The 27,548-nt window shown below is 51.3% G+C and overlaps 1 protein-coding gene across 4 annotated transcripts; it reads left to right on the top strand.

Moving 5' to 3' along the window:
• POLR3E (polymerase (RNA) III (DNA directed) polypeptide E (80kD)) lies at positions 1-26,609 on the top strand. Of its 4 annotated transcripts, none has more exons than XM_008574226.1 (20): positions 1-76; positions 2,175-2,225; positions 4,943-5,020; positions 5,778-5,893; positions 6,306-6,388; positions 8,121-8,228; positions 8,578-8,627; positions 9,667-9,786; positions 11,055-11,140; positions 11,378-11,422; positions 11,507-11,598; positions 13,740-13,860; positions 17,048-17,129; positions 19,010-19,069; positions 19,171-19,328; positions 19,743-19,804; positions 20,292-20,815; positions 22,739-22,804; positions 24,762-24,887; positions 25,817-26,609. In XM_008574226.1, the coding sequence occupies exons 1-20, from the start codon at positions 41-43 to the stop codon at positions 25,871-25,873; spliced, it is 2,121 nt and encodes a 706-aa protein (XP_008572448.1). In that variant the 5' UTR covers positions 1-40; the 3' UTR covers positions 25,874-26,609. The 4 variants fall into 4 exon arrangements, with proteins under 4 accessions (XP_008572448.1, XP_008572447.1, XP_008572449.1 ...); XM_008574225.1 differs by having other exon boundaries at positions 22,727-22,804; XM_008574227.1 differs by lacking the exon at positions 8,121-8,228 and having other exon boundaries at positions 22,727-22,804.
• Positions 26,610-27,548: the final 939 nt, after the last annotated feature.

The raw sequence follows: 27,548 nt of genomic DNA, 5'->3' as shown, positions 1-27,548 counted from the left end.
AGGTCAAGTCTGAGGACTGCGTGGCTGGCTGTCCCCTAGTATGGCCAATGAAGAGGATGACCCGGTTGTACAGGAGGTAACTGCTGCTCTCTGCTGCATGGCTGACCCCCCACCCCCAAAACCAGGTCTCTGGTCCACCATCACCTTGTCAGAGAGGCCTTCTGTGACCACCCTAAATCACACGGGGCCCTCCTCGTACACAGCCTCCTGCATCTCTCTCTTGCTCTACCTTGGCCGTTCCTAGTGCTTCAACAGAGCACTTGTCGGCCCCTGGATAGAAGTTCGTTTGCTTCTTGTTTTTTCACCACTGTGTCTGCAGAGCCAAGTGCGCTGCCTGGCAGATGAATGACGCTCAGTGACTATTTGTTGAACGAATGAGTTCCATAGCCCCTTCTTCCCGGGCTTACCCAGGTTCAGCCACCAGCAGCTGTTCACTGGACCCACTGTGAGCCGGGGGCTGTGATGCAGCAGTGTCCCTGCCCTGGGAAGCTTGCGGGCTATGGGCGAGACTGACAAGGAGGGAGTCTCAGAATGCAGATGGTGGGAGGTGGGCTCCGGAGTGCGCATTAGAAGAGAAAGTTGTTTAAGGTCAGACTTACCCTTCAGAATCCTTTCAGTCTAGGACTTAGACCTTCAGAGGTCAAAAGGCAAAAAGTAACTGTGTCTGCCTGTGGCTTCCCTGTATCTGGAGCCCAACCAACCTCTGGTTTGAAGGTCAGGGGCGAGGGGAAGGTCCCTGGAGCTGAAGAGAGGGTGGTTCTTCCTTGTTTGGGGGATGTTGCTGACTAAGTTTTTGAATTCTAATTATTTAAATGCTTTAAGCTGCGACTACACTGCAGTAACAGGAGCTTCAGTAGGGGTGATTGGTGATAGGATAGACAGAGCCACTTGGCTGCAAGGGCAGGGTGGGCACCTTCTGCAGCCGATGGACCCTGGAATGCTTCTTGTTCAAGCGGTGACTTAGCTGAGTTTTTAAGCATTAGTGAGCAGTCGAGGCTCTGGGGAGGCATGTGTGAAGGGCATTCTAGGAGGGGAAAAGCACATGCAAAGGCCCAAGGGTGGGAGAGAACATGGATTGTGTGAAGAGCTAGGAAGCAGGAAGGTAAACTGCTGCACGGGGCATGGGGTGGGGGTGGTTAGTGCTGGGAGGAAAGAAAGTGGGGCCAGGCCTGTCAGGAAGGGCTGCAGACCACAATAAGACCATGTAAGACAGAGAGACAGGCCAATCCAGGCCAGGTGAGGCAGGAGGCAGGCACTCCCCTGCTCATCTCTTAGAAAAGTGTTTAATCTGGCTCCAGGATGCATCTTGATCAGGGCAGCTGGGGAAGATGTGTTCTTACTGGGTTATAGTGAACCTGGGTAGGGACCAGGCGAACTCTTGTCCTGGTCCCCCTGGGAGTTGTAGGGAGGGAGCCCTGGATTTACCTTCATCCCTCAGTATCCCTGGGGTATTGGTTCTGGGACCCCCATGGATACCAAAATCCACAGATGCTCAAGTCCCGTATGTAGAAGGGCGCAGTATCTGTATATAACCTACACACATCCTCCCATAATCTTTCCATTTACTTTTTATATTTTATTTTTTTGGCAGCTGGCTAGTAACAGAGGTTGAGCCCTGGACCTTGGTGTTATCAGCACCGTGCTCTAACCAACTGAACTAACCAGCCAGCCCAATTTCCTGTACACTTTAAATCATCTCTAGATCACTCATAATACCTAATACAATGTAAATGCCATTTAAATAGTTGTTATGCTGTATTTTTAGTGGTATTATTTTGTTTGTATGTTTTATTGTAGTATTATTGGTTGTTGTTGCAAGGGTTTTTTGTTTGTTTTCAGTTTTTGCAGCTAGCCGGTAGAAGGATATGAGCTTGTAAATCTTGGTATTAACAAGCCTGTGCTCTAAACAACTGAGCTAATAGGCCAGCCGTGGTTTTTTTTTTGTTTAAATATTTTCATCTGGCAGGTGCAGAACCTGCGGGTGTGGACGGCCAGCTGTGTTCAGTCGGGAAGTGTGGCTTTGTTTTTAGCATGAGACAAGCTCTTTCCTCCTCCATCACACTGCCTTGCAGAGCGGCTACCACTTAACTGAAATTCAAGGAGCGTGCACGTGGTTGGGGCAGGCTGGGTACTGTGTTCTGCCTGCTGGTTAAGGCTTCTTCCTTTGTTTCCAGATCGACGTGTACTTGGCCAAAAGTCTGGTGGAGAAGCTCTATCTGTTCCAGGTAATTATGGGGATGTGAAGGTGAAGGTGGTGGAGACGTAGTAGATCCAGCAGGGAGCGATGGGGAAACCTCAACCTTGCTTAGAATTCTGGGTACCAAGTGTGTGATAAGGTCTCTTCATTTTTATGGGTGGGTTAATATTAGTCTCTCATTTCTAAGGTGGGAAAACCAAGGCAGTACTGAGAGGCAGGAATGCATAGTGGCTACAGCTTGGGCTTTGGGGTCAGATGATGGTCTGGATTGAGATTCAGCTCCATCAGGATGTGGCTTCCAGCCCTTGGGCAAGTTCTTTAATCTCTCTGTGCCTCAGGTTCCTCATTTGCAAAGTGGTGATGATGGTAATAATGCCACTGACAAGTCCACATGACTGTGCTGAGGACGCTACCTGGCCTAGGGTCTGCTCTGACAGTGATGACCGCTGCTGCTGTTACGGGGGCCCAGGGAAGGGCTTTCTGGAGCAGCTTGGGGACAGACCCATGAGTGCCCCCAAGTTGTTATCCTTGCTCCTTCCCCTCCTTATCGTAGTGGCTAACATGCATTGAGCACCAACTGTTTGCCGGTACTGTTTAAAGCACTTTACATATGCCAGCCAACTCATTTAATCTTACAATAACCTTGTGGGGGGATTGTTACATTTTTGTAACAGCTTTATTGAGATATACATCAAACACCATAAAATTCCCCCATTCAAGTGCACAGTGCAGTGGATTTTAATGTATTCGTGGGGTTGTGCAGCCAGCACCACAATCTATTTTAGTGTATTTTCGTCTCCCCAAAAGAAACCCCATACCTATTAGTCGGTCCCCAGGCACCCCATCCTCCCTGCAGCCCCCATTCCTGCCTCCAGCCCTAGGCAACCATTAACTTACTTTCTCTATGTATTTGCCTGTTCTTGACATTTTATATACAGGAATCATGCAATGTGTGGCCTTTTGTCAGTGGCTTCTTTCATGTTAGTATGTTTTCAGGGTTCACCCATGTCGTAGCGTATGTCAGTGTTTTTTTATGGATGACTAATATTCCATTGCATGGATGTACTGTGGTTTGTTTATCCATTCATCAGTTGATGGACATTTTGGTTGTTTCCACTTTTTGGCTGTCGTGAATAATGCTGCTGGGAACGTCCATGTACAGGTTTTCATGTGGACACGTTTTCACTCTCAAGTATGTACCTAGGAGTGGAATTGCTGGGTCCTATGGTAGCTCTACATTTAACTTTTTGAGGAACTCTTGGACTGTTTTGCACTATTTTACATTCCCAACAATAAAGCTGTTATTTGAAGGATTTTTGTCCCCATGTTGCACATGAGAAAATGAGGCACAGGGAGGCTACTGACTTGCTCAGGGGGGCCTGGGACAGGATGGCAGTGTGATGCTCCAGGCCTGTGCTGGGAAGAGGCCTGACGTCCTTCCCTTGGGTCTGCCTTTACAGGCCCTGGGGCTGGGGGCTGTCCTTTGGGCCTTCTGAGGCTGCTTCCTTGACTGACTGCAAAGTGATGGTGGTGGTGACAGTGACCCCAGTGTGTACCCACGGAGTGCCTGCCAGGCTCTGTGCCGGTGACACCTCCATGTGCTTCATCCACGTTCATGGCCGCCCTAGTAGGTGAGGCAAGGCCACAGTAAGCAAGTGGCAGAGTCAGGGCTGAGCCCAGGCCTGATTGCAGAACCCATGTCCTTGCCCACCGTGCTGCCCTGGGTCTTGGCAGAGCAGAGGCCTCCTGAACTGTGGTGGGTGGATCTGTGTCAGACCTGGCCCTTTTGGAGGACTCAGTCCAGACCAGCTGTGCTGTAGCTGTTCCTCTCACCACAGCTGTCCCAAGCCACAGCCCAGGAAACAGGGAGGAGTCACTGTGTTGCTGTTTAAGTGGGCTTTGAGGAAATGACCACTTTCTTGGACTAGAATGGAGCTGATCTGAAACGGCCCCCCAAAGTTAGAGCTGACTTTCCACAGTGCCACGCCTCCACCAGGCTCACTGCAGAGCTTTTGAGGATGGGTTCGGCTGTGGCTCAGCGTGCCGTGGGGAGAAAGAAAGGCAAGTTCTGTGTGAGGCAGGATGTGGCAGGTGATCCCGTGTGTGCAGAGCAGAGCAGCGGCTTCACAGCACTCCGTTGATGTGTGGGCCATGTACATACAGATCATTTTGCATAAGAGGGCGTGGAGTCGGGTCAGTGGCAGTCCCGCTCCCTTCTCTCCCCAGCGTTTTATTGCGGGAAAGTTCACACATTTGCAGAAGGAGAGAATGGGACCATGAGTTCCCCTGTGTCCACCATCCAGCTTCAACAGCAAGCAGCACTTGGCAGTCGTGTTTCTCCTCTTTCCTTCCTCGTGATCTCACGTCGCTTGTCCTTCTCTCCCTGGACAGTCTGTAAACTGGTAGTTGGACCTTGGACCCTTCTCTTGACTCCCATGGCGGTGCTCTGTGGGTTACTAGAGCCTGCAGGGCGCCTGTTTGGGTTCCTCATGCTTAGGTGTGTTCCTGTGGAGTCATATATCCTAACAATGCCCTTTGCAAGGAGGCTGGGAGGAGCTGATGAGGACGGGCCTGCAGGCAGAGCCAGCGGGAGACTTGTGGTAGAGCGGTGGTAGGGCCGCTCGGAGCCCTGGATCCTCTGGTTTCTGCTTGGGGTGGTGGTGGAGGTGGCTGTTGATTCTTGGCCAGAGTGCCTGGAGCCCAGCTCTGGTCAGGGTGGACTGACAACTCCCTTCCCCTCCCCAGTACCCCGTGCGTCCTGCCTCGATGACCTACGATGACATTCCACACCTCTCAGCCAAGATCAAGCCCAAGCAGCAGAAGGTGGGGCTGCCTCCATGACGGAAGTGGGGAGGGGAGGGGTGATTAGGGAGCCCACAGAGGTGAGGAGATAGGCCCTTTGGGGGCTGGAGCCTGGAGAAGGAACGATTGCAGAATTAGGAAGACAACCAACAGTTCATAGGGCCTTGAAAGCCGAGGAAGAAAGCGTTTCCAGAAAGCACAGGATTGGCCAGCTGCAGGGGATCAGGGAGGAAAGAGGCTCGAGCCGGGTGAGAGACTGGGATTGCGTGTATGCTCAGGTTCCCAGAATGTGGCAGGGGCTGATGTGAGGAAAGTCTAGTGCCCAGGAAGGCGGGGCTGGTGGGGACAAGGAGAGTGGGAGACGCGCACCCTCAAGAGGCAGCTGCGGCTCTTGTCCCCCATGGCCACGTGAAAATGCTGCTCCAGTCCTGCTAGTTCCACTGATGTCTCTAGCAAGGGTGGAAATAAGGATTTGTGTGAGAAATGTCTGGAATTTGTCAGTGTTGGCACCTAGTTTGGATCTTTGGCAGTAGAGGGGGCAACACACAAAAGTGCATGAACCACCAAAACCCTTCCCCCCCCCACAAAAAAGGGGGCTCTGACATTTCTGTTGGACTTTAGGTTTGTGGCCTTTGGTGTGGACTGAAGTCTAGGGGCCCTTGGTGAGGGCTATATGTCACTACTGCTTCTGGGCAAGGACTAGGGTTAGGAGGTGGCTGTGTCGGGGTTGGAGGTGGCTCGGGGTCCTCATAGCTGGGGGGGTGCTTGGTGCCTCCAGGTAGAGGTTGAGATGGCCATCGACACCCTGAATCCCAACTATTGCCGCAGCAAAGGGGAACAGATCGCACTGAACGTGGATGGCGCCTGCACCGATGAGACCAGCACATACTCCTCGTGAGTTCCCGGCCCGAGTGCTTCACCGTGTTCCAATATGAGCCTTCACAAGGCCTTAAAGACATTGATGCCTTCTGTCCTGTTGTTGGACTCCCCGCTGGTGTCCCAGCCTTTGGAAGGCTAGGCCTGCCGCAAACCCTCCCTTGCTGAGCCAGCTCCTCCCACCAGGTTCTTCCTGGGCGAGTGGGAAGCTGGTCCCTGGAGCTCCCACCCACTACTGTCTCTTGGTCCACAAACAAAGCAGTGGGTTTTCTCATTCCCCAGCTACCCTCCTGAGTCAGACTTAGGCTGCCCTGTAGCTTCGGTTCCTGGCTGTTGGATTTCAGAGGTGTATGGGGTGGCGTGGGCTGTGCCCACCAGGCTCTGGCTCTGGAGCTTCCTTCCTTTGATGTTGGTTCTCCTCATCTCCCAGGAAGCTGATGGACAAGCAGACCTTCTGCTCTTCCCAGACCACCAGTAACACATCCCGTTATGCAGCTGCGCTCTACAGGCAAGGTATCCAGGGCTGGGCATCTGGGGGAAGGGAGAGGCATTATCCAGCCTGGTGTCCAGCTCCCAACTCCCTCGAATACTAGATACCTGTAGGGGCTGGGCAGGTGTGGAAATAACAGAAATTACTGTCGGGGGACTGGAAATGGCCACCTTTGGGTACTTCTGGCCAGACACTGCTGAATTGATAGGGGTGGGACTTCAAGGTCATTGTCCTCCTGGGACACAGATACACACACACAACATAGCATAATTTTTGGAACAAGTGGCAGAATTTTGTTTTTAAATGCGAGATACTTAAGACCCATTGATTCCATTCCTAGGCAGCATCTACCCAAAAGAAATGAAAACATGTGTCCACACAAAAACTTGCACACAGATGTTCATAGTAGCATTATTCATGGTAGTCATTTGGAAACAAACCAAATGTCCATACAAAATATGGTATATCCATGAAATGGAATATTATTTGGCCAAATAAAGTAGTGAAGCACTGGTACATTCTGCAACACAGATGAGCCTTGAGAGCATCATGCTGGTTGCAAAAGGCCACATATCGTATGATTCTGTTTACATGAAATGTCCAGAATAGGCAAATCCACAGAGACAGAAAGTGGATTAGTGGTTACCAAGGGCTGTGGGGAGAGTGCGGTGGGGATCGACTGGTTATTTTTGGAGTGATTAAAGTGTTCTAAAATTGATTATGGTGTTGGTTGCACAACTCTTTGACTATAAGGGTACTTCAGAAAGTTCATGGAAAAATGGAATTAAAAGAGAATGCAAATCTTTCCATGAACTTTCTGAAGTATTCTCATAGATTAAAATACATTGAGTTGTATGCTTTAAATGGGTGAATTGTATGGTATGTGAGTCATATTTCAATAACTGATAAAAAGTACAAGGTGCTTTAAGAGTCTCTAAAGCAATAAGTCAAACAAGGGGCTGGCCCTGGCTCACTTGGGAGAGTGTGGTGCTGATAACACCAAGGCCGTGGGTTTGAATCCCTATATAGGAATGGCCGGTTGGCTCACTTGGGAGAGCGTGGTGCTGACAACACCAAGTCAAGGGTTAAGATCCCCGTAACGGTCACTGTTAGAAAAAAGAAAAATAAAATAAATAAATAAATAAATCAAACAAATTTGAGTACAGAGTAGAATCAAAAGTAGTGTCAAATATCTATAGTCTTCTATTTGAACCACATCCCTTGCAGCCAGGATCATCAGGAAAAGTCATAGTCTTTGTCAGAGACCCTGTAGACACTCCCTCACCCAGCTCTGGCCACATTGCCACCAGCAGACTTCTTAGTGGGATGGGTGGGATTTTGACTGGAAGAGATGGGAGGATAAGAAAGGGAGGAAACCCGGGTGTGGGGGCGGCGAGGGTGGTCTAGAAAGGCCTGGAGGGGAAGAGCGGGGTGTGTTGGTGTGGACAAGTTGCCCAGTGGGGCAAGTGTTTGGGGTAGGGTGGAGGGGACCAGGTTGGGAGGGCCCTGAGTGTTGTAGGGCTCAGAGGCAGGCCTGAAGGAAGAGGCTTTGAGCAGAAGAATCCAGGTGTGTGGTTGCTGTGTCCAGCAGGGCCACATGGTCCCAAGGCTGGAGGACTGGGGGCTGGAGCCTGGGTGGGAGGCAGCTTGGCAGCAAGCCCAGGCCTTCAGAGGACTTGGTGATTCCCTTGAGCCAGGCTGGGTGGGTCAGCCCCAGTTCCTAGAGGCAGGTCTAAGCCTTCCTTCCTCTGCCAGGTGAGCTCCACCTGACGCCTTTACATGGCATCCTGCAGCTGCGGCCCAGCTTCTCCTACCTGGATAAGGCAGATGCCAAGCACCGGGAAAGGGAGGCAGCCAATGAGGGTGAGCCCTGGATCCCCAGCCCTGCTGTCTGTCTTGGCTGGATGGCTTGGTCATGGGGAAGAGTATCAAAGGGATCAGACTGTAGGATGCTTAGCAGCATCCCTGGCTTCCACCCACTACATGCCAGTAGCAGCCATCCCCATGGTCACAACAAACAAAAATGTCTCACATGTTGCCAAATGTCCCCTGCAGGGGCAACACTGCTCGCAGTTGAGAACCACCAGCTTGCCTGTGTCTACAAGCAGAATTCACAGGCATGCCGGCTTGAGGCCTTCCTCATGGCAGGGGTTGAGACAGGGTATTGGGGGCTTCATCACAGACTGTAAGTGGCAGTTTGTTTCTCTTGCAGCAGGAGACTCTTCGCAGGATGAGGCAGAAGAAGATGTTAAGCAGATCACGGTGAGCTGTGGTCTCAGGAGGGGGTTGCAGTCTGGGGGGCAGCAGGACCAGCTTTGTAGCTCAGCTGCCTGGAGGCAGCAGGGGTAGGAGGCTCTGAGCAGAAAGGGCTCTGTACCCACGTGTGAAATGGGTACAGGGTGTCCGTGCTTTCCCACCTTCTTGCTGGGCAGCCTGGAAGAATAACCCAATCTCCGCTCAGCCTGAGTTGTCACTGCTATAACCAGGATGTCAGCCTTGGTTGTACATAATGGATGGGATTCTCAGGCTCAGCTGGAATTGCTTGAGAACAGGAAGACAGGGCCCTGGAGCCCCAATGAACCCACAGACACAGTCTTCCGTGGGGCGTGGATCTAATAGGAGCCTGCATTCCATGTTGATTAACTGTGGTTCTGTCCTTTTAATGATCCGCAGATGAACAGTATCCATTTTAATAGTTATTCCTGAATTTTAAAGATAAGGAGAATATTAGCCTTGCATTTATGGTTTATAAAGTTTCCCCTATGTAGGTTAAAATGGGTATTCAAAGAAAAATGCTGCACAGATAATGCTGCAGACAGTACACAAGTATGATTAAAGTTGTGGTGGATATCTGCACATCCCTGGGCCTGAAAAACGCCAGCGTCACTGGTGTTGGGAGGGTGGTGCTCAGTGCTAGGTGGTTGTCCTGTTCTCTCAGTAGCTTGTTATAAACTCCCTGACCATCTTGGGCCTCATGACCCTTGTCTGATAAGGCATCGTTAGGCCCATGTGCTTTAAAGACCCTTGTGGCTTGGGCACCCCAGGATTCTATAATCCAGCCGAAGCCCCTAGCCAGGACAGGAAAAGCAAGAGAAAGCTGCTCCCTGGCTTGTGTTGTCAGGTCACAGAGAGGGACACAGTGGGAAATGAATTTAAAACACCCGTGTCAGGAAAGGAAGAGGGAGGTGGGAGTAGAAATACCCCATGTGGGGTCTGCTGGTCTCCCAGCAGGGGGCTGGGATGGAAGCCCAAGAAGGGTCACAGGTCTGAAGGCATGACTTTGCCCCCATCCCTCCTCCAGGTTCGGTTCTCCCGGCCAGAGTCGGAGCAGGCCCGCCAGCGCCGTGTGCAGTCCTATGAATTCCTGCAGAAGAAGCACGCGGAGGAGCCCTGGGTCCACCTGCACTACCACGGCCTACGGGTGAGCTGTCAGGGCTGTGACACTGGCCCCAGGGTGGGTGCTGGGAGAGGAGCCCCAGTGCCCAGAAGCAATGTGGCCTCCTTGCCTCACCCTTAACTTCTTGTAGACTCCACCATAGCCACTGGGCATGCCACAGAGAGAGGAGCCAGTCTGTGGGTGTTTGTCCCCATTTCCAGCCTGCCACTTAGTGGTCGCCCCTAGGGAGCAGGAGACAGGGATGCTAGTCTGCTGTTACCCAGTGGTGGTTTTGGCCCCCCGGGATCTCCCAGAGCATCTTGCTGGGCTGACAGGTGTCAGGTTATGAATTTTTCATGCAGCAAAGGCCCCGAAGACAAGCCACACGCCTCATCTGGTGTTGCGCCAAGAACCAGCCGTCTGCCATGTGCCCCAAGTTCACAGCCTCCCTGCCCAGTGGGATTTTTACTGTGCTTGGTTTTCATCTCTTGTATTGATTTTAGAACCTAGTGCTTGTATTGGATTAGGAAAGCAATTGAATATTAGTTCCCGAAGACACCATGTGCTAGGCTCCCCGACTCTTTTGTCTTTTTTTTTTTCAAAAGATGACCGGTAAGGGGATCTTAACCCTTGACTTGGTGTTGTCAGCACCACAGTCAGCCAGTGAGCGAACCGGCCATCCCTATGTGGGATCCGAACCCGGGGCCTTGGTGTTATCAGCACCGCACTCTCCCGAGTGAGCCACGGGCCGGCCCTCCCCGACTCTTTTGGGGGAATGCGCTGCTCTTGATTTCTCTGGAACCTTCCTAGAAGAGATTTGTGTTGACAGGGCCCTAGACTCAGGGTCAGACTTCCAGATACTTCTTACTGTGTGACTGGGGGCAAGTAACCTAACCTCTCTGAGCCTCAGTTTCCTTATCTGTAAAATGGGAATAGTAATAATAGTACCTACCTCGTTGAGTTATGACGAGATGTGTTAGTATACATACAGCCATTGGAACAGAACCTGGCACAGAATAGGTGCCAGATGAATGTTAGCGATTACTTTAATCATTGCTGGTAGTGTTCCTGTGTTATAGACTGGGCTCCGAGGCTCTGGTGTGGGACTGGGCAGGTCATAAAGCCAGGAAGGAAGGTGGTTGAGGCCATGTCATAGAGGCCTTGGGTGCTGTGCTCAGGAGTTGGACATGGTCCTTGGAGCCGTGTGAGGTGCCTTAGGTCGTGAGGACTATGGATGGTGGAGGAGGCCTAGAGGGTGGCCAGGCCTGGGGCATCAGCTGAGGCACCTCCCACACCCTGCTCTCCCACAACAGGACAGCCGCTCAGAGCATGAGCGCCAGTACCTGTTGTGCCAGGGCTCGAGTGGGGTGGAGAACACGGAGCTCATCAAGTCTCCCAGGTGGGATGTGGGATTGGCTGGGTGGGGGGCGAGGGGGGCCGGGTGCCCACCCAGGGGCCCCAGGAGGGTCCTCCTTTGAGACTATGGCAAGGGGGAGGAGTGAGGTGGGGCCCTTGTCCTCTGGAGAAGGCCAGGAGGGTGGGCCTGGGAGGAGTGATCCCCTTTTCTGTAGAAGCTTACATCTGTGAGCTCAGGGACCAAGCCCTCTGAGCTGCTGACCCCTGCCTCTCCCCACAGCGAGTACCTCATGATGCTGATGCCACCCAGCCAGGAGGAGGCGAAGTGAGTAGGGGCAGCAGAATGCCCTCCCCTCCCCTCCCGACCTGGGCACTGGCCTCCGCTAATCCCTTGCCTTCATTCTCGCAGGGACAAGCCTGTGGCCCCCAGCAATGTCCTGTCCATGGCCCAGCTGCGTACCCTGCCCCTGGCCGATCAGATCAAGATCCTGATGAAGAACGGTGGGTGCCTCCCTCTGATCCTGGGGACCTCGGCCCTGCCGGCTCCTGGGATTGAGTCTGTGGGAGGCGTGTGGCTTGTGTTCAGGGCCTTTACTGCATGAAAAATTCATAACCTGACACGTGTCAGCCCAGGACTGAGGGGTGAGGTCGGGGGGCTCTGCTCCCCAGAGCCTGGCCAGCTTCACAGTATGACAGCATGGTGGCTGGCTCCCTGCCCTCCCCTGCTGTGTGAGCTTGGGCAGGTCACTAATCTTTCTGAGCTTTAGTTTGTTTGTCTATAAGAAAGACTAATGCTTTTTTTAAAAAGCAGAACTTAATCTTTTTGCTTTTGTGTACCTGTTTAAAAAAAAAATCACTGGTGCTATCAAAAGGCTCAACACTGGAGTCTTGCCTCTTACGTAGGTGACAGTGGTGCTCTCCGCTCTCAGACTGCATGGCAGCTGCGTGGAAAAATACAATGGGCGTCTAGGGTGTGTTTTTGATTGAAAGGGACATGAAGTTCCCCATATGTTCAAGGTGCAACAACAAAAGCCCAACCTATCATTTATTACATTAACTGTTTTTTATTTTTTTAAGTCAAACTTTTAAATGTTGGAAACAACAGTGTGCCTTTATCTGCTTGGACCTAGGGAAGAGCATTTTAAAGTAGTGTCACACAGAAATGATTATGCATTGATTTCTCAGCAGTTAAAAGTCTGATGCTCTACCGATGAGCTATCCGGGCTCTGTCCTTTTTTTTTTTTTTTTTTTTGAGACCAGCCGCACCGCGCTCAGCCAGTGAGTGCACCGGCCATCCCTATGTAGGATCCGAACCCGCGGCGTACCGAGTGCGCCACGGGCTCGGTGATTTCTCAGCAGTTAAAAGGCACTAACTACTACTTGAAATTATTGTTTACAGATTAGTGACAAGGGCTGGTGATGGGATCCGATTGGACTCCAACTTTTTTTTTTTTGTCTTTTTTCGTGTCCGGCAATGGATCGCAACCCTCAGTGTCGCGCCCGTACCGGACCGGGATCGGCAACGGGATTGCAACCCTTGGTGTTGCGCCCACACCTCGCTCAGCCAGTGAGCGGGAACCGGTCTGTATGTGGGATCCGAACCCTCGGCGGGAGTGCCACCATGCCCCCAAGCGGCGCACTGTAGCAGTGCGCCACCGGGCCGGCCCCGGACTCCAACTTCTAAATGCCCTTACATTCAGTACTTCCAAACTGAAGTCCAGCCATAAGCTCTTTTGCTAACATGTCAGAGTAATCTGTTTTTTTGTATGTGATTTCTACTTTTATAGACTTGTTTTAAAATAAAAACACATTTTTATAAAAGTGAAAAAAAAAAGAGACTAATGATAGTGGCTGGAGGTTGATGTGAGGATCCAGAGAGATGAGGTTTCTAAAGGGCTTAGCACAGAACCTGGCATGTGAACGTGAACTAGGGTCATTTTAATAATGAAGTGCTATCACTTGCACTGTGTCCTGGCACCCTCACTAAGCTCCATGCGGTAGGTACTGGTCTCCTTAAGGACTCTGAGGGCCGGAAGCTTTAGGGGGTCCTAAAGCTGGGGAAGCTGGTGAACAGCAGACTTGAGCCTTGAACTCAGAGCTGAGTCCCATGCCTGGCTTCTCTGACATGCCACTGTGAGGTCTCTGGGGGCCCAATTAGAGAGGGGAGCTTGCCAGGCCACTGCCTTCCACAGAGGACTTTGGACCTTCCTAGGCCCTGCCCAGTGCTCATGTGGGCTGGAGGCTCGTCTGGTTGGGGATGAGCAGGTGGCCTGTGTTTCAGTCCTGGCTCTGCCACTTACTAGCCAAGTGCGCATGGGTGAGTTTTGAAACCTTTCTGTGCCTGAGTGGTAACATGAGGGTAGTTTAAAAAGTTCGTGGAAAAATGGAATTGGAAGAATGATTCCACGAACTTTCTGAAGGGCCCTCTGTAGTCTTCCTCCTGAGGCCCCTCATCTCCTTTGGTTGGGGCTTCCTCACAGGATCCTGCTGAGGATTTGGAGAGAAGCACACAGTAAGATGTTGTTACTGTTATGCACATTCCGGGGTCGTTATGTGAGCCTGAAGCTGCACAGACTTGTGGTGGGGGAACAGGATGGGCAGGGCCTCTGTCCCTTGTCTAACGTCCCCTGCTTCGTCCTCAGTGAAGGTCATGCCTTTTGCCAACTTGATGAGCCTCCTAGGCCCCTCTGTGGACTCCGTGGCTGTTCTGCGTGGCATCCAGAAGGTGGCGATGTTGGTCCAAGGAAACTGGGTGGTGAAGAGGTAAGCCGTTCTGACGTCTCTTAACGGGAGCCCTGAAGCCTTTTAAATTTAATGTCATTTAAATCTCCCATAGTGCTTCTGTTTGTCCTGCCTGCATTGTATTCTGTCTTCATTGTTACCTTTTCCTGGATTATTTTTTATGTTTCCATTTTCTCCTAAAGTGGAAGTTGTTCTTTTGACTCTTGCATTGGTTAGCCTATGATTTTCAGCTTGCATTTGTGACTCTCCACAGTTTAATATTAATTGCTGCTTTTTACCCTCTTCTGAGATAGCTCAAAGATCTTAAAATGTGATATATTTATCCTCCTCCCAGCTCACGTGCCACCATATTTGTGTATTTAGATTCTCTCCGTATTTTAAACCCCAGGAGACATTACCCTCTCCAGTCGGTTGCTATTCGTTAGATCTGCTTTTGTTTATCTTTTTATTTTGCTGATCATTCCTTTCTGCTTTTTAAAATTTCTATCTGGTGGGCCGGCCCGGTGGCACACTGGAGAGTGCACCGCTTGGGAGCACAGCAGCGCTCCCGCCGAGGGTTCGGATCCCATGTGGAGACCGGTTCCCGCTCACTGGCTGAGCATGGTGCGGACGCAACACCGAGGGTTGCGATCCCGTTGCCAGTCCCCAGTACGGGTGCGACACCGAGGGTTGCGATCCCGTTACCGGTCAGTAAAAAAGACAAGGGCCAGCCCAGTGGTGCACTGGAGAGTGCACCGCTTGGGAGCGCGGCGGCACTCCCACCGAGGGTTCGGATCCCATGTGGAGACCGGTTCCCGCTCACTGGCTGAGCATGGTGCGGACGCAACACCGAGGGTTGCGATCCCGTTGCCAGTCCCCAGTACGGGTGCGACACCGAGGGTTGCGATCCCGTTACCGGTCAGTAAAAAAGACAAAAAGGAAAAAAATAAAATTTCTGTCTGGGATAATTTTCTCCTGCCTAAAGAATCCTGTAGTGCAGTTCTGCTGGTGATGAATTTGCTTGATTTTTATTTACCTAGAAATGCAATGTCTATTTCACCTTTGTTCTTAAAGGATATTTTTAGAGTGTAGAATTCTAGGTTGGAGATTATTTTCCCTCCACACATTGATACAATTTCTTAGTATTCTGACTTCATTGTTTCTGTTGACAAATTCACTGTCAACCTAATTCTTGTTTCTGTGAAGGTAATCTTCCTATGTTTCCCTCTGCCTGCTTTTAAGAATTTCTTTGTTTTGGCATTCCAGTTTGATTAAGGTGTATCTAAGTGTAATTTTTTTTTTTTTACACATCCTGTTGGGGTTCATGGGTCTTGAATTTGTGTCTTGATGCCTTTCAATGGTTTCTCTTCTGTGATTCCTCCACTAGACTATCTACCTCCTCCACCAGACTGTCAGTTTCAAGTGAGCAGGGACTGTGTATTTTGACAATCCCTAATATCCCTAGTGCCCAGTGTAATGCCTGGCGCACAGTAGGCCCTTGATAAATACGTTGCGGCTATATTTTATACATACTTAAATTATATTAATTTTAAGGGGTGTAATATAAAACACATTGGTAAAGACTCATTTTTAAGTAGTGTAGTGTAAGGTGGACAGTCTGACAAAATGTGAATTGCTCTAGATTTTAAATAAGAGTAATTCATTGCAAAAACTTCATTTCACAGTTGGTTGGCCAAACAAATTGTGAAGTATATTCATGGACTGCCACGGGGTGGCGCACTCGCACTGGTGAGCAGGTGCCCGACAGGCGAGCACTGTCTCGGGCAGCCCTCGGGCCCCCGTTCTGTTACACCAGTCTTCATTGTGGAAGGCCTTAGTTATGGCACACCACTCGTTAAGTGAGACCACCGCGGATGAGGGTACTCAAGGAAGTTCATGGGAAAGTGGAATTAAAAGGTAATACAAATCTTTCCACGAACTTTTTGAAGACCCCACAAGTATTTATGCCCCCAGTAAACGAAAGCCAGGAGGGGCCATCCCATCACACACCTGACACTGGGCCAGTGGGGCAAAGGGACTTGCCAGACATCTCCCAGCAAAGCAGGCACAGGGCTGGCATCAGAACCCAGTCACAACTAAAACCTGGGCTTTTTGTGTGCCCTGGTGGTTCTGTCCTTTCAGTTATGACCTGTCCTGGAACTTGTGGGTAGGGACTCCTGGGCCTTGGGTGTTCTGTGAGCCCTGCTCAGATGCTTCCCACACTGCTGCGCCAGATGCCAGGGGGTGACAATCCTTCCATGCCCTGCGCCTCCGTGTCCCTGTGAGGAGATCACAGAGAATTTACACCTTCGTGCAGCAGATTTCTTGACTGCTTACTCTGTGCTGTGCACTGTGCCCTCATTCAAGACTGTCCCTGTCCTTGAGAAACTGGGGGCGGGGCAGACACCCTCACAGCTGTGCATGCTGAGTGCAGCGATCCCCCACGTGAGCCATACTAATTCACTCAGCACATACTCAGTGAGCACCTTCTCTGTGGGGGCAGCGGTGAACAGCATAGGCAGAGTCCTTGTCCCATGGAGCTCAGCCTTGAGGGATGAGTTATTGTTTGTGGCCAGGAAGGCCAGAGCAGAGGAGGCGAGGTGTGCCTGGGGCGTGCTGCGCTGCTGGGCTCCAGCATCTGTGGCTGGAGTTGGGGTGGGGGGCGTGTGCCTCCTTGGCCTGCTCGTTCGCCCTGGGCCTTCACCCTGCAGTTCTCTGCACCTCGAGTGCTGCTCCTGTTCTCTCTGAAGTCTTAACTCCACCCCTGCTGAGGGCCGCTCAGACCCCAGCCCTCCCGCTTCTGACCTCTGACCTCTGCTCACACACCTCACGGGCCGACGTGGGGGCCTCGTAGCTGTTCGATCACAGTTTCTCTTGGCGTCACACACTCTTCGCACGTGGGACTGGCTGTCTTCCAGAGTCTGGGCTCCTTGTGGCCCTGGGCTGCATCCTCGTCTTGTTTGTCTCTGGGATTTTTACCCCTCCCTGAACATGCAGTGGCCTTCGGTGGGCCGGGTGTGTGCTGGCGGGGGGAGAAGGGGTGGGAGGAAGAACTCTTGTGGGGGGGGGGGGCACATCTTTCCCTCGTGGGTATTCACAGAGCCAGGCTCTGGGGGAAGATGTTGGGGCTCAGGCATGTACCTGGGCTGCAGCTGGAGAGCCTGGGGGGGGAGGGAGTAGAAGGAGCTAAGGCCAGGGAGTGACCTGCCGTCCCCGCTTATGTTGGCAGCGACATCCTGTACCCCAAGGACTCATCTAGCCCTCACAGCGGTGTGCCTGCTGAGGTGCTCTGCAGGGGCCGAGACTTTGTGGTAAGTTCTGGGGTGCGCTCTCCTCACTGGGGCGGAGGAGGAGGATGGGCCAGCACAGGGGCACCGGAGCTGCAGGCGGGCAGGGGTGCGAGAGGTGCGCCGTGGGGGTGGACTCGCCGCTGCCTCCTTCCCTTGGAAGCCATGAGCCTTGGGCGTGTGAGAACCTTTGAGTTCCTCTAGCCTGGAGGTTGCAGAAGGGCTGTGTTCTGCCAAGGAGCATGTTTTATTTGGCCTGGATGGTGTTTTAGAAACATTGCCTTGGTTGTCCATTTTTACAAGTCAAAGTCTTTTTTTTTTTTTTTTTTTTTTTTTTTTTTTTTCTTTTTTCCGTGTCCGGAAACGGATCGCAACCCTCAGTGTTGCCCCCGTACCGGACCAGGGACCGGCAACGGGATTGCAAACCTCGGTATTGCTCCCGCGCCTCGCTCAGCCAGTGAGCGGGAGCCGGTCTGTATGTGGGATCCGAACCCTCGGGCGGCGCGCGCCGCCGCGCTTCTCAAGCGGCGCACTATCCAGTGCGCCACCGGGCCGGCCCCCAAGTCAAAGTCTTGATACCAGATTTCTAGCTGTCAGGAGTGATTGGACAGTCTGGCTCTGCTGGGCCAATATCCCCCGCATGGCGCCGACTTTGGGTGGGCTGCTGGTCCCCAGTTTACCATGGTCTTGGCTGCCTCTGCTTCCCTCGTGCATATCACCTGAGTTTGCCACTCTTGAGCCAGCTCATCCCTCCTTTCCATTGTCCCGCCCCACCCGTATTCAGAACTTAAATCCCTCCCCAGACCTTGAACCCCGCACTACCTCCCTAAACCTTGGTGCTGTGCTCTGGGTTTGCTGGGATGTGCCTCCCTGGAGCTGTCTTCCATGACCCCTGAGACGCTCAGGCATGGGCCTGGTCACACAGGGCAGCCCCTAAGCTGTTCGAAGAGTGTATGTTTTCTCTTCTAGAGTGAATGTCCTCAGCTGGTTTAGGCAGTTAGTGTTGAGGTGCCTGAGCAGTGGATGCTCATCTCATGGTTGGGTGGGGGGTAGAGGGTGTCAGTGTGCAGTGACAGCTACTTCCAGGTTGGCTTACCTGGGTGTGGGTGCCATTTATCCTCAGCCGCCTGCCTTCTGCCACTTCTCTAGTCATGCAGATGCCATCACGACTATGAGAGGGTCTGGGTCAGATCTGACTCATTGTAGGTCATCCTTTCCCCTGTGTCTCTCAGACATCCATCCTCATCTCTCCCAGGCACCCCCACGAAGCAATTCAGGGGGCCTGAGAGCTGTTGAGGCAGAGTGGGGTTGCAGGTGGCTGGTGCAGCGAGAGGCCATCAGGAGCCACCACCGTGAGTGCTGCCCTTACAGAGAGCTGGCCTGACTGTGCCTCTCACAACGGTCCTAGGAGGCACTGGGTGCAGTGGTGATGAGATGGGCAAGGCCAGGCAGCGTTTTGGTCGGGTGGAGTGGGGTGTGCAGCTGCCCTGGAGGAAAGGACCCTCAAGGAGAGGGCCCTGGAGGTCCTTTACAGAGAAGAACATGGAGGGAGGCCCAGATGAAGTGACTGCCTAGGGCCAGGAGCTAAACTCGGATGTATTAGTCCATTTTCTGTCACTTATAGTAGAACACCTGAAACTGGGTAGTTTATAAACTAACAGAATTTCTTACACTTTGGGTGCTGGGAAGTCTAAGGTCAAGGGGGTGTTTCTGGTGAAGGCCTTCTTGGTGGGGACTCTCTTGTGAGTCCCACAGGGACACAGGGTATCAAATACCATGAGGGGGATTAAGCCTCACTGTGAGCTTGGGTGGACATTCAGACCATCGCCCCGGGTGGGCTCTGGGGACAGTCTCAAGAGCAGCGTGTTGCTGCCTCCTGGAACGTGCTGTTTTTCCTCCCTTAGATGTGGAAGTTCACACAGAGCCGCTGGGTAGTGAGGAAAGAGGTGGCGACAGTGACCAAAGTAAGTGGGGTCCTTCGTGGCCTGAGGCCCAGGCCTGCTGCCAGCGGGGCCAGGGTTGGCTGTGCCTCAGCTGGGGCTTGTCCTTTTCCCCTCCCCCTCAGCTCTGCGCCGAGGACGTGAAGGACTTCCTGGAGCACATGGCTGTGGTGAGGATCAACAGAGGCTGGGAGTTCATCCTGCCTTATGATGGTGACTTCATCAAGAAGCATCCGGATGTGGTCCAGCGGCAGCACATGCTGTGGACGGGCATCCAGGCCAAGTATGAGCTTGCTGGCTGGGACACAGGGTGGCCGGTGGTCCCCAGCAGCCCTGCCTCCTGGGAGGGGCATGGTCGGGCCAGATCCGGGTGTGGAGGCCAGTTGGGGGCCGCAGGCACCGCCGTCTTCCATGCTGGTAGATACTGCTGGGTGCGGGGCCACTCTCGAGCATCAGAGCTGAGGTGTTTTGAGAGGTGGGGAGGGGCCCGGGTGTGGGGGAGAGAGGACAGGCACTTGAGCAGGAGCCTGGTGAGAGGACGAGGTGGTCTGCAGGGGAAGGAGACCTGGCAGGCCAGCTGAGCTCCAAGCACGTGCTGTCTGCAGTAACCACAGAATGTCCTGGAGCTTAAGGGGGTGTTTCTTTTGTGAAACAGATGGTAGGGGACATGGTTTAAAGGGTTTACTCTTCTTTTCAGGTTGGAAAAAGTTTATAATCTGGTGAAAGAAACCATGCCAAAGAAGCCGGATGGACAATCAGGTGAGGGGCTTTGGGCTGGGCAGGCCCCACGTCGAACACTCTGGCTTCAGAAGGTCGGGGTTTGGGCCTGATGGGGACACACGGCTGTCACTGTTTGCCATCCTTTCTGTGCCCTCTGCCCTGTCCCCACCATGCACAGTCCTCAGCTGAAGGCTTGTCCAGTAGCCAAGCCTCAGCCCCTCGTATACACTGGGTCTGCATCTGAGTCCCAGGTCCCTGAGGCCTGCTCTCCCTATTAGGTCAACCTGCTGGCAGTAACTCAGCAGCGACCCACTTGCACTTGACTCCCGGAACTCGGGAATAGCGTTTTCCTCCAGTTCTCTTTCTTCCCACACTGTTGGGGTGGCTTAAGTCCCCCACAGAAGGTGGGGGGAAAGCGCAGGCGGAGCCACCTGCTTAAGCCCCGGCTGTCCCTGCTGGGCCTCTGGGCCTCTGGTCTTGCATGGTCCCTGTGCCCTCCTGTGCAGCACTGCCTCTGTTCCTGCAGGGCCTGCTGGGCTGGTGTCTGGGGAACAGCGGGTCCAAGCTGCCAAGACCAAGGCCCAGCAGAACCACGTGTTGCTGGAGCGGGAGCTGCAGCGGCAGAAGGAGCAGATCCGGGCGCCCACAGTCCCACCCAATGTGTGGATCAAGGAGGAGCCCCTGAGCGAGGAGGGAGAGGATGAAGAGGAGCAGGATGCAGAGGAAGAGGAGCCCATGGACACTTCACCCAGCGGTGGCCTCAACAACAGAATGGCCAATGGGCTGCCTGCCGGGCGAGCAGCAGGCGGGGACAGCTTCAATGGGCACCCGCCCCCAGGCTGTGCCAGCACCTCCATGGCCCGGGAACTGAGGGCCTTTGTGGAGGCCACCTTTCAGAAACAGTTTGTGCTCACGCTGAGCGAGCTCAAGCGCCTCTTCAACCTGCACTTGGCCAGCCTGCCTCCTGGCCACATGCTCTTCAGTGGCATCTCAGACCGCATGCTGCAGGACACGGTGCTGGCTGCCGGGTGCAAGCAGATACTGGTGCCTGTAAGTAGACCTTGCACCTGCTGGGACAGGTGGATGGAACCAGGCCCTTCTCAGCCCTTCAGGAGGGCATCTGGGCAGGCAGCACCTCCCCTGGCAGAAAGGAGCTGGGGGAGAAGTCTACTCACCTCAGGAATGGCCTGGGCCTGTCTGCTCTGGGGAGACCAGCTGTGTGGAGGTGGCATGGGGACCTGGGAGAGCCGTCCTTGGTGTGAACCTGTTCTCTCTTGTGGTGGCTGTTTGTGACCTTGGGCAAGTCAGACTCTGTGAGTCTCTGTGTCCTCATCTGAAGTAGGGAGTGTAGGTTTTTTATCAGAGGACTTTGGTAAGAGCTAAATAAGGTGTCTGAAGGCCCTAGCCTGTTGCCTGGCCTATAGCAGGGCCTCAGTCAATGTAGGTTCTCTTCCTGGTTTCTAACCTCCCTGTCCCTGATGGCACCTCAGTATTTCCTGCCAGCTTTGCTTTGCCCAGACCTGGCAGCACATGGGGTGAGGTGGGCTGTGGCTGTCTCCTAACAAGGGGGTGATGATGTTTCCAGTGCCAAGTTTAGGAAAACTTGCAGCCTGGGGTGGTGTTCTGAAGCCAAGGCCATCATTGTGTAGGTGAGGGACAGAAACTAGGACAGGAGGCCCTGTGGATCCCAGGCTGACTGGGCTGTCTCGGGACCCAGCCCTGCTGGCCGGGAGCCTCCCTGGCGAGGTCTCCTACAGATGGTACTGGGGGCGCGGGCTCCTGCCCTCCAAGTGTGTGGGTCTAGTTATCTCTAGGCTTGCCCTTCTCTGTGAGCTGGGCCAGGCAAGGGAGGGGCACATGCCTGACTTTGTGGAGGTGGCCCTGGGCTGCTGGAGTGGTCACAGGCACAGGACCAAGGTGGGCCCAGCCACAGAACCTGCTCTCACTGTGCTGCTTTCCTGTGGTGTAGGGCTGGCACCTACAGGAGACTCTGGCCCTATCTGGAGCTCTGTCCCCATGATCCTGATGTGGGGACCGTACTGCAGCCATGTCCTACGTGAAAGAGAACTCAGATCCGTCTCTCCTCATTTGTTTTTTTTTTTTTACACAAGGAAACTGAGGCCTAGGGCAAGCAGGTAGACTCGCAAGGACTTGAGTTGAGCTCCTGGTTCTGCTGCATAGTAGTAGTGTGACCCTGGGCAGTAAGTATGTCTCTCCGAGCTTACTTTCCTCATGGAGCAGTAACACTAGCCTGCTGATCAGTTTCTAATGATCGAATGGGATTGTATATTTAAAGCCCCACCTAGGGCTTTAAATGGTGGTAACCATTACTGTTTCTTATGTTGTGAAGCTGGAACTCACTGTACGTGGTGCCCCTCCCTCTGTGCCCCTCTCTCCAGGTACCCAGGCCTTTGCCACCCTTTTCCTGGTCCACCTTCGGACCCTGTTGAACCTAGTGGCACGGGTTGCCTGGGAGTCAGACAAGGCCTCTAACCCATGCTGTCATAGTCCTTATGGGAAGCAGTTGAATCTCAGGGGTACCCCGAAGGAGTTATGGGGAATGGGGTGCTTCTCAGGACACATCTGAGTGTTGGCATCTCAGGGTGGGAGGATGCTGGGCACCGGAGCAGAGAGTTGAGCTAATGCCAGGCTAATGGGAAAAACAGAAGGATCCGGCTTCCCCGCACATCTGCTGGGCATTTCCCTGGGCAGTCCACACTCTCCCAGCATAGATGTCCTGTGAGGTGCGGGGGGTGGTAGCCTCCTCCCCGTGGCGAGGTGAGGAAACAGACATGGGTTTTGTGGCTGCCCAAGGCCCTCACAATGTCCATGGCAGGAGCTGGGGTTGGAGCCTTCATTCCTAGACCCTGGCTGTGCAGGCTGGGCAGGTGAGGCAGGCGGGGCGGGCAGTAGCTCCTGTGGTGAAGACGCAAGACTGCCTCACGCTTGGGCCTCGGTCAGTTTCCTCCGCAGACCGCTGCTTCCCCGGATGAGCAGAAGGTGTTTGCCCTCTGGGAGTCTGGAGACATGAGTGACCAGGTGAGGTGATCTTTGCTGCCGTCTTCTCCAAGACCAGGGGATTTCCTGTGGGATTGAGGCCTTTGGGAAGATGTATGGTGGTTTGGGGTTAGAGAAATTGGTTATTTTGAGGGTGACTGACTCCCACTCCTCAGACAAAGGTGATCAATTTTTAACTACCAGAAGATACCACTAAAAGAATTATCTCAGTTTTTAAAATAATATGTACAAAATGTGTCTGTGCTGCTGCTGGATGTATCAGCTTGATGTTATCAATGGGCTTCCCATTGTGGTGGATGAGGACTTAGCTCTCAGTTGTGTGGGGAGAATGTGCAGAGCTATAGACAGTTATGACAGTGTTTTAGTTAAATCAGTTATCACTGTTTATAGCATTATAACCAAAAGAACCGAAAATTTATTCATCGTGGGGCCATATATCAGTAGTATACTGTGATAATGTTTCTTTTTTATACTACTTCTTGTTTTCACCTGCATGCTTTTGTGAACACATACATGCCACCGGTGACACCTGTCTTGAGTGTGACTCCCTGGAAGCCTCTCCTGCTGCCTCCTGCTTCTCCAGCGACACGGGCTCCTCCCACAACTGTTGCTGGCTTCTAGAATCTTTGCTTCTTTTGGCTTCTAAGGGGACAGAGGAGTTGAGGGCATTCTTTCATGCCCCAAAATGGCTTTCTTTTGCCCTCATGTATTATTGTTTGTCTGGGATGAGAATTTTAAGGGCAAATCATTTTCCCTCTGAATTTAAGATATTTTTCTTTTCTTTTTTTTTTTTTGTCCTTTTTGAGACTGGCCCACCACGCTCAGCCAGTGAGCACTGTGAGCACACCAGTCATCCCTATATAGGATCCGAACCCGCGGCGGGAGCGCTGCTGTGCTCCCAGCACCGCACTCTCCCGAGTGTGCCACAGGCTCGGCCCTTAAGATATTTTTCTGTTGTATTAAGTTTTCAGAGTTGTTGAAGTTCAATGACATTTTCCTTCTTGGTCTTTTAAATTTTACCTATGATCTTCCCTTTATCCCACACTGGAGAGTGTTTCATTATCTGTGTGTTAGTGCAGTTTCAGATGTACCCTGGTGTGGGTCAATATTGTACTAGGCTGTTGGATCTTTTTAGGAAATCCTGTGAGTTAATAATTTCTTTACCTTTGTGTCCTGTTCTTTCAGAATTCTTAGTTAGATGTCGGACGTACTGGATTCCATCTTTTCTCATTTAACACCTTTTCTGCCTTTGGGGAGATTTCAACTGTCTTTTAAACTTTTTATTTAATTTTTATTTGAAGAGTAATGCATTTTATGGCACCATATTTCATTGATGCGATGGCATGTTTGTCAAGACTTTTTTTTTTTTCTTTTTGTCTTTTTTACTGACCGGTAACGGGATCGCAACCCTCAGTATCGCGCCCGTACCGGGGACCGGCAACGGTATTGCAACCCTCGGTGTTGCGCCCGCACCGCGCTCAGCCAGTGAGCGGGAACCGGTCTCCACATGGGATCTGAACCCTCGGCGGGAGCGCCGTTGCACTCCCAAGCGGCGCACTCTCCAGTGCGCCACCAGGCCGGCCCATGTTTGTCAAGACTTTAAATGAGTTGTGACACCCTCTTCTGATCCCTTCCCCTCTCCATGCAGTTTGGATTGTGACTTCCCTTGCCTGCTAAATCAGTTACCACTCCTTTGTTTTATCATGCACATACATGTCTAAGCTGCTCGTCCTCTGATGTCCCTTAACTGGCTCTTTTGTTTTGTGGATGTGCACCTTTATTTCTATACATCATCTTATCGGGGTCTCAGGAAATAGCAAATTGGCCACTTGTTCATCTTTTAACCGAAAGTGCTGGGTGAGGACTTTTATCAGAGGTTGCAGTGTGGGGTTAGGTCCATAGCTTTGGGTGTCTTTGTTTGGGGATGTTTCTCTTTTAGGTCATTGTTTCCCATAATAACATGTTTTTGCTGCTAAAGCATCGACAGGTTTTGCTTGAAATTTTTTCAAAAAATTACCGGGTACGCCGGAACATGATCCAATCTCGGTTGACTCAAGAGTGTGGAGAAGATTTAAGTAAACAGGAGGTGGATAAAGTGCTAAAGGTACATCTGTTTTGTGCATAACAATACCCAAAGGCTCTGCACTTCTGCTCTGACCACTAACTTAAAAATGAGGGTGCTCGTGACTGGTTCTTCCCTCTGTGGTAGGTGGAGGCCTACAGTGTGTGGAAAGGACTCGAGTCTGGTGTCTTTCTTCCCTCTGTGGCTTCCTCGGGACCCCTCGCCAGCCAGTCTTGTCTTTAGCCACAGGGGATAATTGGCACTGGTGGGGTGGGCATGCATATAAGGACTGACCTCTTCAGATAGTCTGGTTCAGCAGATCCTTCTCCTGTAAAGTGATAAGGCCCAGATTAGAATGCTGACTCCATAGCCATGTACTAACACTTGCATGAATCAATTCGGTAGAATCAATTTCAGTTTAAAAAAGACTACCCTTTGTCTAATACAAGGGTACTTCAAAAAGTTCACGGAAAAATAGAATTAAAATATAAATTTTCGCATGAACTTTTTGGAGTACCCTTGTATGTGAGAGTACTTAAGTGTGCCATCTGTAATACTCTTCTGAACTCACTGTGGTACAAATATCACATTTGCGGAAACATTGGAAGTCAAAGCTGATGACAATTTTCTTATATTTTGAACTGGTATCTTAAATATCTAAGGCTATGTAAGTGATACTATTCAATAAGCACTCTTGTTCTGTTCAATTTGTTAACAGTATTTGTACTTTGTATTTACAAAGCACATTCATTTTGTGGTCTTTCACTGTGTCCCTGAGGAAAGGGTGGCCCAAGGTACAAAACACTGAGGGGACCAGGGAGTTACCATGGCAGTGTGGTTAGGTAGTTCTTGATTTCCCATTTGTTTTCCATTCATTAGTCATAAATCAAGTTTTGATATTCCGGACAGAATGTAGTAGCTACCTTTCCTGCTAAAATCTGCCCTTAGCTTGTTTCTCTCTCTCTTCATAGGACTGCTGTGTAAGCTATGGAGGCATGTGGTACCTTAAAGGGACAGTACAGTCTTGACAGTAGTAGCAAACTACTAACCCAATGAATCCAAACCCAAGGAAGGACAGCAGAGCCGGAAGTAGAGTCTCGACTTGCTTCAGCAGATACGGAGCAAGAGGAACTGACCATCTCATGGCCTGTGGCATCGTGGCCCAGTGGACAGAGGGGATCATACTCAGCTAGTGGCAGGGTCAGCTAAAGTTTGATCACTACCAGAAGAGACCAGCCAGGATGTTCTTTGCAGGACAATTTGGAATTTGTGATGTATTTTGCTTATTATTTGGTTTCATTCTCAAAATAAAGAGAGTGTATACTGACATGGGCAGGATGATGAAAATCATGGTTTAATATTTTCCTTTTTAAACTTAATGCCAACAAGGTCTAAGTTATGTTTACAAGTTGAAAACCTCAAGGTTTTTAATAATTAAAATGCCTAGAAGCCAATATTTAGTCTTAGATTATCTATCTGCTAAGACTTCTGCCAATTTCATTAAACAAACCAAATTTGTTTTACTGTGGGGCTTCTGTGGCCACTTCATCTGTTACAACAACCTACTTTATGTAGCAGTCTCAGCTGTTTACATGAACCACAGCAAAAAGTTTAGAGTCAAACCCATCTACTCTTAATGTTTGCACAAGGATACAGACAAAACCAGGTAAGTATGGAACAATATTTAAGTGAGATTGTCACACTTTGATGTAAAAAGTTTATATTTTGTGTATTTTTAAAATAAATGCTAATAGTAAACCGGCATCATGGTGCTGCTGTCTTCAACTGGTTACAAGACGGCAGTGTTGTCTATTCTTTCAAAGTGGTGAGTGTAGTAAAGGGGGCAGGGAGCTGATAAAGGGAGGGAGAAGTCCTTAGAGTAGCTCTGTCCAGTAGAAATATGTGAGAATTTCTAATAGCCACATTAAAATAGGAAAAAGAAAAAGGTTAACTTTTAGAATATTTTATTTAGCTCAACATGTAATCAAAAATATAATATTTAGGGGCTGGCCCGGTGGCGCACTGGATAAGTGCGCCGCTTGGGAGGCGCGGCGGCGCTCCCGCCCGAGGGTTCGGATCCCACATACAGACCGGTTCCCGCTCACTGGCTGAGCGAGGCGCGGGAGCGACACCGAGGGTTGCGGTCCCGTTGCCGGTCCCCGGTCCGGTGCGGGGGCAACACTGAGGGTTGCGATCCGTGGCTGGACACGGAAAAAGACAAAAGACAAAATATATATATATATATATATATATATAATATTTATATTTTACATTCTTTTTTGGTACTAAGTCTTCAAAATTAGGCATTTTATACTTAACACTTTCAGTCTGGACAAGCTACAGTTTAAGTGCTCATTTGCCACATGTGGCTAGTATCAGACAGTACAGCCCTAGAGGATGATGGAAACCACAAAGCAAAAATCTATAGTAGATACACAATAGGTAAAAAGTAAGGAATCAAAACTTACCTCTATAGAAAAGTGACTCCATCACAAAGGAGACAGGAAGAGAGGAACAAAGAATCCATAGAACAACCAGAAAACAGTGAAGTCCTTAACAGTCAGTAATTACCATGAGTGTAAGTGGATTAAACTCTGTAATCAAAAGACACAGAGTTGGGCCGGCCTGGTGGCGCACTGGAGAGTGCGCCGCTTGGGAGCGTGGCGGCGCTCCCACCGAGGGTTCGGATCCCATGTGGAGACC

This window comes from Galeopterus variegatus, unplaced genomic scaffold (assembly GCF_000696425.1).
Source record: "Galeopterus variegatus unplaced genomic scaffold, G_variegatus-3.0.2 Scaffold1016, whole genome shotgun sequence".
Lineage (NCBI taxonomy): Eukaryota > Metazoa > Chordata > Mammalia > Dermoptera > Cynocephalidae > Galeopterus > Galeopterus variegatus.
The sequence above is the reverse complement of the archived record's forward strand: the minus strand, read 5'-3'. Positions and strand labels throughout refer to the sequence as shown.